Source organism: Lagenorhynchus albirostris, chromosome 2 (genome assembly GCF_949774975.1).
Source record: "Lagenorhynchus albirostris chromosome 2, mLagAlb1.1, whole genome shotgun sequence".
NCBI lineage: Eukaryota > Metazoa > Chordata > Mammalia > Artiodactyla > Delphinidae > Lagenorhynchus > Lagenorhynchus albirostris.
In genome coordinates this window covers 91,054,154-91,072,099 of record NC_083096.1, presented here as the reverse complement: position 1 = coordinate 91,072,099, position 17,946 = coordinate 91,054,154, and the positions used below count along the sequence as shown (strand labels likewise).

General features: G+C 39.4%; 1 protein-coding gene across 1 annotated transcript; it reads left to right on the top strand.

The window, feature by feature from the left end:
* Positions 1-7,418: 7,418 nt before the first annotated feature.
* PRPF38B (pre-mRNA processing factor 38B) lies at positions 7,419-17,177 on the top strand. Its single transcript, XM_060139475.1, has 6 exons — positions 7,419-7,996; positions 10,831-10,899; positions 11,180-11,331; positions 11,412-11,472; positions 13,511-13,734; positions 13,982-17,177. The coding sequence occupies exons 1-6, from the start codon at positions 7,718-7,720 to the stop codon at positions 14,832-14,834; spliced, it is 1,638 nt and encodes a 545-aa protein (XP_059995458.1). The 5' UTR covers positions 7,419-7,717; the 3' UTR covers positions 14,835-17,177.
* The last annotated feature ends 769 nt before the right edge of the window (positions 17,178-17,946 follow it).

Sequence of the window (17,946 nt, the reverse complement as noted above, 5' to 3'; positions counted from 1 at the left end):
TCATGATCTTTCTTTAGGTGTTATCTTGTTCACACAGTTTGCTCTCGAGATTACTGAAGGGGAAGGTAGGGAAGAGATCTGGTCATCTGTTAATTACTTATTCTTCATTTCTACTTCTTTGATCTACAGAAAGAACCAACAGGTTAGGCAAAGTACTGTGCGATCAAAAGATTTGAAAGGTGTGCTAGGGCCAGAGATGAGTATAGCACGGGGGTGCCTGGTTTACGGTTAGTGACAAGACAAAAGGGTGCCTCCTGTAGTGAGCTCTTTCCTGCAAAGAGCTTTTTCCTACCCAAAGCTGCTTACTCATAAAAAAATCTATGAGGTAGGTAATAATAACATCCTCATCTAAACAGATGAGAAAAGGTAAAGAAAAATGAAGGCAGAGAAAAATGAGGTGACTTGCCCAAATTAAAATGATAGAGCCAGAATTTAAATCTAGGTATTCTGGCTCCAGAGTCTGTGCTCTTAGCAACTGTTATACTGATTATGCTCCTTTTTTAACAGCAACATCTCAATTATGTGAAATGATGAAGATAAGGTTTTTTCAGATAACTAGGAGTTAATAATTTAAAACTTAAGTAACTTTAATAATTTTATGTAAATTTTTCTGAAATTTACATGCCTTTTCTAAAATAATCCCATGCCCTAATAACCATAATTTAAATAATTCAGGTTCATTCTTATGAATATGTTATCTTACATTGTGGTTACTCCTCCACCCTTGAATAAAACTGCTGCGTCTTTGAGAGACAAGTCTATCCTTCTCTGACATAAATTAACTTCCTGGATTGTCCTCATATTCATTGAAGACTTTGCATCAGCCTTACTCTCCGACCAAGTAAAACCAATAATTCATTCGTTTCTTCATTCAAGAATATTGTATATATTGAGAAATATATATATATTTGGTCTTCATCCCCAGTTCTTGGCACTAGAGCTTCTTAAACCCTTGTTAATTTCCTAAGTGATAGGGGTGATAGGAGAAATTTTGTATAATTTTTGGTCTTAGTCCTCAGTTCCAAAAACAAGAGCTTCTAAGATCCTTCAGATCTCTGGAATGATGAACGTCTTTTGTGTGTGTGTGTGTAATGAGTGTCATTTATACGCTAGTGAGGTGACTCTAGGTGGGCCCCTAGATAGCTTCAGATTCAAACTGGTTGTCAGATAAACCAAATCAGGTAATTAGAAGGTTGAAACTTTCAGCCCCACCCCGACCTCATTGGCCTATGATTTAATCAAGCATCCCAATGTAATAGAACCTCACAAAACCCCTAAGTAATGGAGCTCAGAGGACTTCCAGGTTGATGAAGACATCCATGTGCCCGTATGCTGGTGCACCCCAAACTCCACAGGGATAGAAGCTCCTGCACTGAGGTCCTTTTAGACCTCACCCTATGTACCCCTTCATCTGGCTATTCTTTTATAATAAAGGATAGTATCCTTCATAATATCCTTTGTAATAGTAAGTAAAGTGTTTCTCTGAGTTCTGTGTGCTGTGATAGGAACTCAGGGAAGGTCAAGGAGGCTGAATGAAGCCTATTTCCTACAAAAAAGAAACAGGGGGCACAGAGAGGACTTGTAGCCAGGAGGGCCCCGCAGCGTCCTGCTCCACTTCACCACTGCTTGTCACTGGTGCCTGAAGTTGGGCAGTTTTGTGGGACTGAGCCCTTAACCTCTGCAGTGTGTGCTAACTCTGAGGCGTTAGTGTCAGGATTTAATTAATATAGGAGACTCAGTTAATGTCCAAAGAGATGGAAAATTGGTTGGTGGGGGCAGGGGAAACCTCAAGCATTTGGTGTCAAATGTGTTGTGAGCAGTCAGTTTTCTTTTAAATATTTACTTACTACCCTCAAGGTGTCAATCATTGCCTACTGCTGGGAATAATTAGCTGAAAGACTTAGACCCTCTCTGGTCACTGAAGATGACAAATAAACAGATAATTACAGTGTATTCAGGACTAGCATTTGGCCAGTATGCATTTGTATGGCTGTACTGATTTTTCATATCACCCTGGAAAACAATTTAAGCACTATAATGGTGACAAACAATTCCCCAAACACACTTTTTTCTTTCATGCCTCAGAAGCCTTTGCATAGGCTAGCTCTAACTAAAATATAATTTTTTGCCTAGATAACTCCTAATAATTCTTTTTTCCCCTCAGTTTTGTTGAAAAATAACTGATATATATCACTGTGTAAGTTTAAGGCATACAGCATGATGGTTTCATTTACATATATTGTGAAATGATTAAAATAGGTTCAGCTAACACCTAAAGTTCTTAAATCTCAACTCATACCTCATCTGATTCAGTACTTTGAAATCATAACCAAGGAAACAGGGGTAGATTTGTCTAACATCTTTGACTGTTGTTATTACAACCTATGAATTATTTCAGATTTTTAGTTCTTGGGTACTTTAGTCAATGGCTTCTTTTGTTATTTTAGGATTGTGGTTTGTTTTGAACAATAAAATGTTCAAAACATTAGAACATCTAATTTATGTTATTTTAGTTACACATGGCAATTATTTTAATTCTTTACTCATTTAGTCATAGATGATACATGTTTATCAAGCACCTTCTACATGCCAGGCTTTTTTTTTTTTTTTTAAAGAAATTGATGGAGGGACTTCTCTGGTGGTCCAGTGGGTAAGATTCTGGGCTCCCAATGCAGAGGGCCTGGGTTCAATCCCTGGTGGGGGAAATAGATCTCACATGCATGCCACAACTAAGAAGTCTGCAGGCCACAACTAAGACCTGGTGCAGCCTAAATAAATAAATATTAGAAAGAAAGAAAGAGAGAGAGAGAAAGAAAGAAAGAAGTTGATGGAAACACAAAGGGCCTAGGGTAACCAAAGGCATTTTGTTTGTTTGTTTGTTTTTTTGTGTTTTTTGCGGTACGAGGGCCTCTCACTGTTGTGGCCTCTCCTGCCGCGGAGCACAGGCTCCGGACGCGCAGGCTCAGCGGCCATGGCTCACGGGTCCAGCCGCTCCGTGGCATGTGGGATCTTCCCGGACCGGGCCACGAACCCGTGTCCCCTGCATCGGCAGGCGGACTCTCAACCACTGCGCCACCAGGGAAGCCCTAAAAGGCATTTTTAAAAGAAAGAATGAAGTTGGAAGACCTAGCCTACTTGATTTCAAAACCTACTACAGGGGGCTTCTCTGGTAGCGCAGTGGTTAAGAATCTGCCTGCCAATGCAGGGGACATCGGTTCGAACCCTGGTTTGGGAAGATCCCACGTGCCGTGGAGCAACCAAGCCCGTGCGCCACAACTACTGAGCCTGCGCTCTAGAGCCCATGTGCCACAACTACCAAAGCCTGCGCGCCTAGAGCCTGTGCTCCACGACAGGAGAGGCCACTGCAATGAAAAGCCCGCATACCACAACGAAGAGTAGCCCCCACTCGCCACAACTAGAGAAAGCCCGCACGCAGCAACAAAGACCCAACGCAGCCAAAAATAAAATAAATTTTAAAAAACTCTACTATAGAGCTGCAGTAATCAAGGTAGTTTGGATTGGTGAAAAGATAAAGATCAATGGAACAGAGCAGAATCCAGAAGTAGATCCATACATGGTGGGTCAATTGATTTTTGACAAAGGTGCTAAAGCAGTTCAATAGGGAAATAAGTCTTTTCAACAAATGGTGCTGGATCAACTGAATAGCCACGTGGAAAATAAAATGAAAATCAACTCCATCTCACATCATAGGCAAAAATTAACTCAAAATGTGTCAAATCTCAAACTATAAAACTTTTAGAAAATAAAAGAGAATATCATTGTAACGTTAAGGCTGGCAGCGCTTAGAATGAAAACACAAATCATAAGCAAAACAAAAATTTGATAACTTGCAATTCATTAAAATAAAAAACTGCTATTTGAAAGACACCATTAATAAAATTAAAAGGCAAGGCACAGATTGTGTGAAAATCCTGCAACACATGTATCAAAGGACTTATATCCAGATCATGTAAAAAAACCTTCCAACTCAATAAGACAAACAAACTCATAAGGAAATGGGCAAAAGATTTGCAGTTACTTCACAACAGAAGATATACTAATGCCAGTAAGCACCTGAAATGATGTTCAACATCATTAGCCATGAGGGAAATGTAAATTAAAACCACAGTGAGATACCACTGCACACCCTTAAGAATGACTAAAATTAAAAAAAAAATTCATCATACCAAGTGTTGATGAGGATATGGAACAATTGGAACTCTCATACATTGCTGGTGTGAATATAAAATGGTGCAATCACCTTGGAAAACAGTTTGGCTGTTTCTTAAAAAGTTAAACATATATCTATTATATGTCTAGGTATTTAGCCTATGTCTAGGTATTTAGCCAAGAGAAACAAACTAATCTATATTGACAGAAAGTGGTTGCTGAGGATGGAGTTGGAAGGAGAGATTGGATTACAAAAGGGCACAAGAGAACTTTTGGGGGTGATGTATGGTTGTTACCTTGATTGTGGTGATAGTTTAATGGGTACTGAGATACACCTAAGAGCCGCCCTCAAAATTTTAACCCCTGAAGTTAGAATTTGAAACCCTAACCCCCAAAGATGATGGTATTAGGAGGTGGGGCCTTTGGGAGGTACTTAAGTCATGAGGGTGGAGCCCTCACCAACAGAATTGGTGCTCTCATAAAAGAAACCTCAGAGAGCTTCCTCATCCCTATAATCTTGTGATTACACAGCTTGAAGGGGTCAGCCATGAACCAGGAAGAGAGTTGTCCCTTGGCCTTGGACTCTCCAGAACTCCAGAACTGTGAAAAATACATTTTTGTTGTTAATAAGCTACCCAGACTGTGGTATTTTGTTATGGCCCAAAAAGACTAAGACAATGAGGGTACATGTGTGAAAACAAAGCAAACCAAAAGTTCCCAGCTTTATCTATGTACAGTGTAGTATTCTTAAGTTAAATATAACTTTTTAAATGGGGATAATAGTTATATATTCAAACTGTTTTAGGGATTCATTGAATATGTCAAACACTTTATCCTACTACCTGGTTTGATACTTAGTTTGATGCCACTGAAACAGATATCAAACTTCAACCTCTCTACTAAGCTTTTCACTTAGAGTGTAGGGGTAAATGAATTTTTAAAGATTTAAGCAATTAGTAGGATTTGGCAATTAGTGTCACTGGGTAACTCAATAACGTTATTACCAAGGCAAAAAATACACATAAAGGAAGAAGAACTTGGCTCAAAAAAAGTTTTTTTAATTAATTAATTTATTTATTTTTATTTTTGGCTGTGTTGGGTCTTCGTTGCTGCGCATGCTCTTTCTCTAGTTGTGGTGAGCAGGGGCTACTCTGTTGCGGTGCACAGGCTTCTCACTGCAGTGGCTTCTCTTGTGAAGCAGGGGCTCTAGGTGTGCGGGCTTCAGTAATTGTGGCTCACGGGCTCCGTAATTGTGGCACGCAGGCTCAGTAGTTGTGGCATGCAGGCTCTAGAGCACAGGGTCAGTAGTTGTGGTGCACGGGCTTAGTTGCTCTGCGGCATGTGGGATCTTCCTGGACCAGGGCTCAAACCCGTGTCCCCTGCACTGGCAGGAGGATTCCTAACCACTGCGCCACCAGGGAAGACCCTTCACTGTATTTTTAACTTAGTCATTCATTAGAGGCTGGATCATCTATTTTCCTTGGGAAGTAAGTTAGTATAAACTAATGTATAGAACAACAAGAAATTACTAGGAAGTTAAAAACCACTTCTGAAAGCTTTAGTTCTCCAATGTAAAATAAAGGAACTAAACAGGATGATCACTTATGTACTGCCCAGCTATAAATATTAATCACTCCAATCATTCATTTATTTCTCATTTATTTTTCCTTGCATTGTCATACCACTGTCTCCCGGTTTACCTCCTACCTCTCTGCTTGTCTTTTCTCTCCTGCTGGTTCATCAGGTGTGGATTTTCCCTAAGGTTTCTGTCTTATCCCTTTCCCCTCCAATGTGTATAAGCCACAAATTAAGATCTCCACCTTCAAACTTCCTACTTCAACAGTTCCTAGGCAAGAATAAATGATTAAAAGTGCCACGATGGGGCTTCCCTGGTGGCGCAGTGGTTGAGAGTCTGCCTGTCGTTGCAGGGGACACGGGTTCGTGCCTCGGTCCGGGAAGATCCCACATGCCGCGGTGCGGCTAGGCCCGTGAGCCATGGCCGCTGAGCCTGCGCGTCCGGAGCCTGTGCTCCGCAACGGGAGAGGCCACAACAGTGAGAGGCCCGCATACCGCAAAAAAAAAGTGCCGCGATGAGCAATCAAATAGGATGGAGAATGAAAAACGTCATTGGATTTTGGCAATTAGGATAACACTGAGTGAGCCATCCAAGGTTTTGAGTAGGGAGTACTGCACTTTTGGAACGATGACTCTGGCAACACTCTGTGAAGAATGAATTGGAGCCAGAGAATGTTATGAATATTAGCATCTTAAAGTGACTTTGGGGTCATAGATGTAACCCTTGGGTTTAAATGTCATTAAATTCCTAATGTTTCATCTTGGCATTCTAGGCACTTAGGGGGCCCAATTCCTCTCTAGTCATTACTCTCCCATAAGCATATTTCCTGGCTCCTGTCAACCAGACTATTTACCCTCTAACAAGCTTGATCTTCCCTTCTTCTATATATACTCAGGCTGCTTTCTGTCAATAAAACTGCCCATACCTGCAGAAACTTCAGTGCCTTTTGTAGCCTTCTCTTAGCTCCCAAACACCATGAATCTTCTCTAGGTTAACAGTAGCTTTTGAGACATGAGACCGATTCTGGCTCATTCTCGCACCCACCACCTTCTTCCACCTCTTCTATCGCCATTCACTCATAGTGCATCCGCAGAATGGAAGAACTCGAGTAGGGAGGAAAGAAGTCATGTAACAAATGGCGCTACAGGTACAGTAGCTCTTTTAATGCTAAAATGGTTTTTTAACAGCCAAGCAAGACGCTATCCCCTTACTGTTGAATAAATTTAGGCTCAAATAATAAGATCTCCAGTCGGACCCTACAGCCTAGCGGAGGACAGAAGGACTTTGCATTGCAATCACATGAAGGTGTGAGGTCCTATCATCCCTTCCAGAGAACACGAAAACTGTGAACTCAGGAGACTCGGTTACTCCACAGGAGTCAAGAGTCACGAATTTGCAAACACACAGCCATGCGAACGCCTTCCGGCTCGGCTTCCAACAGGAGAAACCGGGGCCGCGGTCCAAACATTAAAACATACAAATTGGACCTAAAACCCAACCCCGGCCCCCAAATTCCGAGCACAAACATCCTAAGAGTTAGGCAGCTGAGGCCAGCGCCGCGACCACAGCGTGCACAGAACGCGCGGAACTAGGAAGAGGAATCGCCAGCCCACCTGGGCGTCTCTGATTGGCCGCCGGCTAAGCTTGGAACTCTGGGGCGTGTGCCGTCACATCCGCCGGGACCGCCATCTTGTTCCCAGGGGCAGTTGGCGGAAGAGATCGCGCTCCCAGGCCGCCGGCTAGCTTTCTGCTTGGATTTCTCGCGGCCCGCGATTCGGCCTCTGCTCTCGACCCGGGGTCCATTCGTCGGTGTCCCGGTTGCCCTCCCTCACCCGGCTGGGGCACAGCGAGGAGGCCCCATCTTCCGACGGCGTTCCATGGAGTAGGGTCCCGGACCGTTGTCCCGAAGAGCGAGATTGAGCTTCGCCCCCTCCCCCTCCCTTCTCCCTCCCTCCATCCTTCCGCCGCAACATGGCTAACAACAGCCCCGCGCTGACAGGCAACTCGCAGCCGCAACACCAGGCGGCCGCAGCCGCGGCCCAGCAGCAGCAGCAGCAGTGCGGCGGCGGTGGCGCCACCAAGCCAGCAGTCTCGGGCAAGCAGGGCAATGTGCTGCCGCTGTGGGGCAACGAAAAGACTATGAATCTCAACCCCATGATCTTGACCAATATCCTGTCGTCGCCTTACTTCAAAGTGCAGCTCTACGAGCTCAAAACCTACCACGAGGTGGTGGACGAGATCTACTTTAAGGTACGAAGCGTCTGGACCTGGGAGGTGGGGACTAAGTTCCGAGGAGGGGGTACGGAGGAAACGGGCGGAGGCGGCCCCCCGAGGTCTGATCATTTGTAGGTGGGGGAGGGTTGGGCGGAGGGGGAAGCTGTGGCCAGTAGTCCGCCAGGGAAGGGTCAAACTGGGGCCGCCCTCTCATTTCCTTTTCAGATTTTTAGGGCCGGGAGAGCCCGCCGCCATTGATCTCTCCTCCCCCAGTCTCCAGCCCGCCCCTGGGGGGGGGGAGTTGGACGGGAGGAGTGGGGGAGAGGAGAAACGAATAACTGAAGTCTCTCCAGTTTACAGCTTTAAATTTATTTATTTTGACGTGGATCTACTCGGCGCCAACTTGTTGGTGCTTCTCCCGCTCACCCCGGGCCAGGGCGTGTATTGACTTCAGTGTTGGCCTCGTGTTGTTGGTATTCACTATCCGATCCAGACAGGGAAGTGGTCAGTGTGTTTGTCGGGTGGGGTGGGAGGGTTGAGGGTGGAGAGGTACAAGTGGAAAAAGATGTACCGAAGGCCTGGAAATTTTCGCAGCAGGAAGTCAGGAGTAAGTGGTCTCAGTCACCTGTGCATTGGGCTTATTTAGAATTATCTGGGCCCTGGGCTTCTGCGGCAGGGTCGGTGCTGGCTTGGCTGTGCTGGGGAGCTCACCTGGCGCCTCCTCACTGCACTCTTGTCTCAGTTCTTGTTTCGTTAGCAGGATTGACTCAGTCTTGCAGCGAGGCTCGGAGCAGCCCAGGGTCGCAGGTAGAGGTATGCATTATTAATCATGCTCAATCGCCATAAATGCATTTCCCTGGTTAAATGAACGGCTAATTAGATTTTTTTTTTTTTTTTGGCCACTGGTTTTGGTCTTTTCTTCACGAATTTGGTAGGTTTTCTCCACTTACTTGCAAATTACGTAGTTTTAAAAATATATTCCAGGCCTCCTAAGGTAAATTTATATTTTAAAGGATATTAATAAGTCTTAACAATCTTTAAATACTCAAACTAGGACATCTGATATAATGCAATCCATTTTGCCTGTATTGACTCTTAAAAACACTTGACAGACCACATAAAGTATTTTCCGTGACCTGAATATATCTGTAGAGGTGTTAAGGAAATTTTCTTTATTTGCTTTTAGGTTTTGTTTTGGCCACCTTTTCCCCAATTAAGGCCTACTAAGGGATTTTGAGATACTAGTTAATTTTGATAGAAGAACTCATTTTGAAAATACAGTTCAACTTTGGGTATATAAAGTAAACTGAAAGTTTGGTGTTCTCTTACAAGAGTATTGTAAGTAATTGTTATACTGTGAACTAGTTTTTTTAAAAGGTAAGGCCTTTTTCAGAATGGATACAATATGGCGAATATTTAACCCTTAGCTTTATTTATGTAGTAAACTTCAATCAGTTGAAAATAGGGTTCCTGCTCCTTCTGTGGCAGGTTCTGTTTAATAACGTAGGCAGGTGTTAATGCGATAGAGGAAAAGCTTGTTTTCAAATTTCACATACTGTGTTTTGAAACACTTAAGATTATACTACAAATTACTTAGATTTAGTTATAAAACTAAAGACTCGGGTTTTGTTGTCCATATCAAATAATCATTGAAATGCGTAGGCTTCCAATTTTGTAATTCGATTTTGTATGGCATCCACCCCTTCGGTTAGCCTTTAAGGAATTGAAACATCTTTTTTACAGCAAGCTGGGGGAAGAAGATGAAACAGTAAAGCAGTGCAGTAATCCACTGAACAAAATAGTGTAGTGCTTACATTTAAATACATGCTTTTCTGCCTGAAGCCACTGAAAAAAACTATGGCGTGTAATCATGGGTGGGTGGAAATAAGGTTTTAGAAATACGTAATGAACGAACAGGATTTCATTTTTGTTGTTTCAAGTTGAGAAACAAATATGGATCTTATCTCTCTAAAATACCTTTGTCATATCTGTTGTAGAGCTAATATTCTTTCTTTGCTGTTTTTAGGTGAAGTATGTGGTTTTTATAGGGTGCCCCACCTTAGCAAAGACCTGTATTTTTGAGTATACTCAACGTTACAAGTCACGGTTTCTCAGTTTTTGATACAGTTTATATTCTGGGAAAAAATTGAATTAGTTCCTATAATTAGGCTGAAAATAAAGTATACAGTAACAAGAATGACATATGTGTAGGTATGGCCTTTGTAACTTCATCTTCAGTCAGGAATGAACATAATGCCTGATTGTGGTTTTAAAAAAAATGTGTGAGTAAAGTTCCATGATTTTGCATCAGAAGTAATTTCTGCTACTGTTTTAGCATGCTTTTTTTCAAGTTTCTTCCTTATTTTATAATGTGGAATTTTAAATCATAAAATTGAAATATTAAGCTTATTTGAAAGGTTTTTTTGGAATAAATACTTAAACTTTGTTAATACTTTTTGCTTTAAGTTGGAGCATTAAATCCATTTTAAAATGAGAATTTTTTTAAGCAATTCATAATAAAATACAAAATTGATCATTAATTTTTTTTTTTACAAGTGTATGAGACTAGACATTTCCTGTCTCCACATGTATCTGCTCTCTACAGAGCTACTTTAATGGGGTTTCTGCTGTAAACCTGTTGAGGTTTTGTTAAACCCTAGTAGCTTTATTGATGCTATTTAAATAAGCAGTTTTCAAAGATGGTTTACATACTTAATGTGTGTAAACAAAATGTATACATAATGTCAAAATACCCAACTTCCAGACTTTTAGAAGAGCTGCTCTATTATGGATTGGGGTTTACTCGAATCATACTGTTTAAAAAAATTCGAAGTATGAATGTTTGTTGTGTTTCTCTTTTCTATTTTCAGGTCACACATGTTGAACCATGGGAGAAAGGAAGCAGGAAAACAGCTGGCCAAACAGGGATGTGCGGAGGGGTAAGTAGAAGTACGTGCATTTTTCAGTTTTTCTGTGTCTGATAACTAAGTTTATGTTCAGAAAACTGGAAGTCTTTCAGTTTCATACCAAATTACAATTAGTTTGTGTTTTTTAAAAATCTAAATTCAAGTGTTCCGTGGGGTTAGAAAAACATTTTTTTATGCTCTGTTTTCAGTTCTGGATTATATCTTGTTACTAATACCTAACAGGATTAATCAATTGGTCCTTAGTATCTTTGTTAATTATTTTACAACTCTTTCTTAATTCCTTTCCTTAAAGGTTCGAGGTGTTGGGACAGGAGGAATTGTTTCTACAGCTTTTTGCCTGTTATACAAATTATTTACTCTGAAGTTAACTCGCAAGCAAGTGATGGGTCTTATAACACACACAGACTCTCCATATATTAGAGCCCTTGGATTTATGTATATAAGGTGAGCCTGCATTTCTCTACATTTTCAGTAAATATCTCATTTTAATTGACCTAAGCCTAATCACTCTTTCATAATTCTAGGTACACACAGCCCCCTACAGATCTATGGGATTGGTTTGAATCCTTCCTTGATGATGAAGAGGTATGTCAACAAGGGTAATAGTTTTCTTCTGATTACTCTCATTTTTTAATAATCTTTTATATATTGGTGGTTTAACATCTTCCAGAATTTTCTGTGCTTAAATTTATTTCACTCACATACTTTTGGAATTAATGTTCTATTATTAAGATTGGGATGGATTTTATATGTCTTAGGTTAAACTTCTTAAGTTTGATTCTCACATTTCAAAATTGTTTATATGTATTTTGGTAACTATTAAAAATTTTCTCTTCCTAATTGTGTTCTCTGTGTTGTACTGATCTTGACTTGTACAGTTGATAGTGAGTTTTTAAAATTGGCCATGCTCAAGATTGAGATGGTAAGACATGCACATAGAAATATTAATTACTGGGTTTTTTTCTGGAACTTTTCAGTTCTTTATCCTGTAACTTCTTCCAGACATTAATACTCCCACTTGCATAGGAATGCAGAATTGAGCTGGGTGGAACTTAAATAGGCTGAAAGTTTAGATGATTTGTTTGAGGTGATCAAAATATTTCAATTCCAGCTTTCTAACTCTTTTATACTATACATTTTTATAAAGTTAGAAGGAAACCTTCTCTTTAATAGTTTAGAATTTTTTTAAATTATGAAACTAGCTTGCCGTTCAAGCTTAATAAGGTTGAGCTTGTTACATATGTTCAGAAAGTTACGTTAGAAAACATTACTGTGTCAGATTTAAACTATACATGTATTAAAGTCCAAGATCTCAAAAGGATCTTAACAAAGAGCACTGTTTTCCATATATCAATCCCCACCACTACTTTATGTTTTAAGGTTCATAAAGTAAACTGAGTGGTGTTTTAGTCGACCTGTTTAAAACGTTTATCCAAAGAATTGGTTGAATTAAAGGATAGTTCTAATGGAAATCTTTCTAGTGTGTTTTTATTATTACATGCGTAGCTAAAAAAATCTCACTCATGTAGACATGGAGAATTTTTCTCTGCATTTTTTTGGCCTATTTACGAGCTGTTTAATATCTCAGAAGAGGCCAAAAGTGTGTTAGGTGATAAATCACAATCTATAAAGTTTTTTCTTTTTAGGTGAGATTTTGCAGGCTGAGGCACTTTTCCCTTCTATATTTAAAAAGCATGTCCCGCTTCATGATTGGTATTAGGCTTGTTTCTGAATGCTTCTGTTTAATCTGTTTTTTATTGTGTTTACAAACCTGAGGCTCTCTGTTTAAGCTAACTTATTGTTTTCTTCCTTAGATATCTGCAGCGATTATATTTGGAAATACTGTATATCTGAACACTTAAATGTGTGTGAGTGCAAGCAGTTTTACCTTTAGCTCTTGTTTTCCTGTTTAGATAACAAATCTCACTTTCCTTGTGTGCTTGCACTATAGGTTTGGGACTGACAATAGCTGACTAACATGTCCTGAGCTGTGAGAGGGCATAGCAAGAAGGCCTTCATGCGGTAATGACCCTTTTCAGAGACAATGGTCATCATGGATTATGCGTTTCCAATTATTTGTTCATTTATTTATTTTCTACATAACTCTAAATTAGAAACCTCACTGCTTCATGGCAGTTGGTTTGCTATTGCTTCCAGTTTTATTAGGGCTTCATTTTATATTAGAGCTGTTAAAAGATAATCTTTAGACAGGAATTGTTTGAAGCAGTTCATATGTAGCTAGGTTACACTGCTAGGAATGATGTGTGCAAACGTGTCCACAGAAATAAAGTATATACTTAGTAGGTATGTGGAATGTAAATTGTTGATTGTTCCAAATAGTTTAGTAATGTAGGGGGGTGTTTCATATTCTTGTTAACTGAGTGAAGTCACTTCTCTTTCTGTCCATGAGGCTGCAGGGTTTGTTCTCACCTGCATGCACACACTAAGCCCAGATATTTCTCTGTATCATTCATTACCAGATTAGAAAGGTACACAAATTGAAATTTTTCTGTTAGAATTTTTTTGTATTTGAGATTCCAAAGATGGTTATATTTTTATAGTATTCTTGTGTTTATTGAGATAATTTTTTTTGACGGCCAGGGTATCTTTTGTGTTTCTGTAGGACCTAGATGTGAAGGCTGGTGGAGGCTGCGTAATGACCATTGGAGAAATGCTACGGTCTTTTCTCACAAAACTGGAGTGGTTTTCCACTTTGTTTCCAAGAATTCCGGTTCCAGTTCAGAAGAATATCGATCAACAGATTAAAACCCGACCAAGAAAAATCAAGAAAGATGGAAAGGAAAGCGCTGAGGAAATAGACAGACATGTTGAACGCAGGCGTTCAAGGTGATGTGACTCTTGAGTTACACTTATTTTTAAAATATGCTTTACACAAAGGTTCTATTTGTCACCTTTTCCCCACTTTCTGCCCTTCAGGGCATTTTCCACAAAATTATGCATCTGTAAATGAGAACAGGCAAATATTTTGCTTTAATTATTCTTGACATGTAACACTGATGGAAGTTAAATTTTTATGGTATGTTTTATTCATTCAAGTTTTTTTCTCCCCCTCCCCCACTTTCCTAAATATTAGGTCTCCAAGGAGATCACTGAGTCCACGGAGGTCCCCAAGAAGATCCAGAAGTAGAAGCCATCATCGGGAGGGCCATGGGTCTTCTAGTTTTGACCGAGAATTAGAAAGAGAGAAAGAACGCCAGCGACTAGAGCGTGAAGCCAAAGAAAGGGAAAAAGAAAGGCGAAGATCCCGAAGTATTGATCGGGGGCTAGAACGCAGGCATAGCAGGAGTAGGGAAAGACATAGAAGCCGTAGTCGAAGTCGTGATAGGAAAGGGGATAGAAGGGACAGGGATCGGGAAAGAGAGAAAGAAAATGAGAGAGGTAGAAGACGAGATCGTGACTATGATAAGGAAAGAGGTAATGACCGAGAAAAGGAGAGGTCAAGAGAACGGTCCAAGGAACGGAGAAGTAGGGGTGAGCTAGAAGAAAAGAAATATAAAGAAGACAAAGATGATAGGCGGCATAGAGATGACAAAAAAGATTCCAAGAAAGAGAAAAAACATAGTAGAAGTAGAAGCAGAGAAAGAAAACATAGAAGTAGGAGTAGAAGTAGAAATGCAGGGAAACGAAGTAGAAGTAGGAGCAAAGAGAAATCAAGTAAACATAAAAATGAAAGTAAAGAAAAATCAAATAAACGGAGTAGAAGTGGCAGTCAAGGAAGAACTGACAGTGTTGAAAAATCAAGAAAACGGGAACATAGCCCCAGCAAAGAAAAATCTAGGAAGCGTAGCAGAAGCAAAGAACGTTCCCACAAACGAGATCACAGTGATAGTAAGGACCAGTGTGACAAACATGATCGCCGAAGGAGCCAAAGCATAGAACCAGAGAGCCAAGAAAAACAACATAAAAACAAAGAGGAGACTGTGTGAAAATTTTTTGTAAAAGTGGATCACATTGAATCCTATAAATGTTGGGTTAAATCTGCTTTTTTTTTTCCTCCCAAGTTGAGATTGTGCAGTAGTTACACACTCTTCAAGCTCCCTGTAGGCTGCATTTTCATTTCCTCTTTTGTGTAGGGAAGTGCCTTTGTAATCCCATTTATTGCATTGATGTTTTCACCCAACTGTTGAGTTTGATACATGATGCACAGATTGTTCTTGCATTTTATTGTTTGTTTTTGAGATGTACAGTCTGTACATATGTCCTGAAAATGTTTTAATTCCGTTGGCATGGTTGCCATGTTGGTTAAATTTGTATAAGGCAATAAAATGCCACTAATTCTATTTTTGTTTTGTAGGTGTGGGATTATGGTTTGTGTACTGAAGTTAGCATGACTGTGCTTTTCGTAATAGAATGCTAAAAACTATGAAAATGGATCTTGGATGTCTATCATAGGAGAATTTCATGCTTTCAGTGTACATGAAGGCAGCAGTTGTAGGATTAACATTCTTGTCCACTGTATATTATCTTGGAAGGCTCTTGTTAATATGTTAAACCTAATATTCTCCACAATTAACTTCAGAGAGAATTTAGGAGAAGTTAGTTTCTGATGCAGAGGTTTCAATTAGGCTGTGATTTGATCAAAAGTCCTTTTAGCATTCTACCTCAAAGGGACACTATTAGTATGCCTAAAATTTATTCACTTAGTTTTCCTTTTTTATTTGAAAAAATACGTGACATGTAATCTTTTTCTTGAATTTTTCAGAGTTTAAAGTACTATATAAAAGGAGAAATTAATGTCTAAAGCCTAGCATTCTTGCAGCAACCCTATACTAACGTGAAATTGGGAGAGGGTGGGGCAGATGAGTAGAGAAATAGATGTAAGCCTCAAGCTTCCAAAGCATTTTTATAAATGGAAAATACTTAAATTATGAAACAGCTTGATATAGTGTCCTTTTTTTAAATTCAAAACTTTTTTTTATTGATAATGAAGATTGCTGTTTGAGTTTTTAAACTTAATCTAGAACAGAGAAGTATTAAAAGTAATGCTATGCTGCATTATTTAAGATAATCAGCAAATTATTTGATAGATTGTTCTTATGACTTGTATTCTGATTACAGAGAAGGATCATGAGTGTGGAATAAATACTGGATTAAATCCTTTATCCTGGGTGTCGGCTTTTCCCCATTTGTTAACATTTATAAGGTATTTTTACTGTGGAAATAGAATGTAAGTAGAGTCACACTTTGTGTAGAGGGATATCTTAGCGCCCAGATGACAAGTGAATTTTAAATGTGTAGATAGAATTGGATGTATGTGATAGCCAGTAATCCTTACTACTACAGTTCTTAATGGCAGTTCCCTTTGTCCTTGGGTGTTATGTGTGTCACTAGGTTGTTCCTTGGATTGGATGATTACTTAGTTTCACATCAGAGGTCCTTATTGAGGGACTTTGCACTTGGATTACATATTAGAATAATTTAAAATTTGGACTTGAAGGAACTTTTAAAAGATAACTCATCCATTTCTTTTTAGAACAGAGAAATAGAGGTCCAAAGTGATTTGTTCAGTCATTGCAAGGACTAAAAGTGAGTCTTCCTCACAGTGTATACCATATTAACATTTTTTTTTATCTCACTGTTCATATTGGCCAACTGATGGGCACCCAGAAGCCACCTTGCAAAAAGTGTTAAATGGGACAAAGGAGTACATTTGGAAAAGTCCTTCATATGTGGGCTTAACATTTGTACCTACCTAACTCCAGAAAAATTTCATTAAATGAAGGAATTCTTCTATGAAAATGCTATGTTTTTTCTTTTAAGAGTAGAATATTCAGTCATCTTCTAAACTGCGCATCAAGTGAATTAACACTACACATGTAGAAATTAGAAACTGTTGCTGAGTGATGAAAGCCAATAGATTTATCTTTGAAAATTTTAGCATACCTAAATGGATGGTGCTACGCCTTTGAATATAGTTCTACCTGAAATATAATTAATTGAGTGGTGTGTTTTGGTAAAAAGTGGAAAGTATTTTAAATAGAAGCAAAAATATCACACAGCATTTCCTATGATTTTTTTTTTAAAGTTTGCTTTTGAGGAGTAGTTTGGTATATAGAACATGTAAATAATACTACTTAATGCTGGATATATGCATGACTTAATTTGGAGAGTAGCTTTCTAAAAGACTGCAGAAACGAGTGGCTCTGAAAGGTGTCTCAGGATTGTTTCTTGCCATCTGAGAAAACTTAAAAAGCTTTTGATAGTTTAATATAACTAGCAACCTCCATCCAGTTTTCTCAACTATTAAAATGATTTCACCTTTCCATGTATCAGTATGTTTCATCTGTGTTCTAATGTTCAATTTGCAATTAAATCCTATACATGAGCTAGTATATTATCAGTCTTGAGATTTAAATACAAAATTTGCGTTTTAATACTCCCCTATTTATAATCTATTAGTTGGATTTAGTGCTTCTAAGGTAGTGGTTCTTAACCTGAGTTATAGGCCCCTATTTAGGAATCTAATGAAAGCTACAGATTTTTCAATCTGTGTTAGGTATTTTGTAGTTAGGAATAAACAGCAAATTTGGGACCTGAGAGTGTCCCAAAGGCAATAGCTGCTGGGGTGTTTTTTACTTAAAAGACAAAGTGGGAGGGAGAAAAAGCTAATGGCATTCACTTAATTCCCTTCCCCCTGAAAGTTATTCTTTATGAATAGAAGTAGTTTTTGATTTGAACAGTCGGAAATGAGGCCCAGACACTGGCAGTTTATAAGTTTTTCAACTGATTTCTAGTGTGCAGCCTCAATATAAACACTGACTAGTTGGTCAGTTCTCACTGATTATATTGTTCAGCTGGTGGACTTTAAGTTGGTTCTGGTCCTGATCTGATTCTATCATCTTGTTAATGTTGGATTCAGCCTTGAATGGCTAACCCAGTGACAGCATATAAGGTAGAGCTGAAATTATAGGGAAGGAACACTGCCTGATAGTCTCTGAAATTCATCGTATCCTGTGAGATCTTTAACCCTGCAAATAGTTCTGAAGTGGCATTTTTCACTTTAGGATCATTGCCCATCAACATTTGTCAACTGTAGGA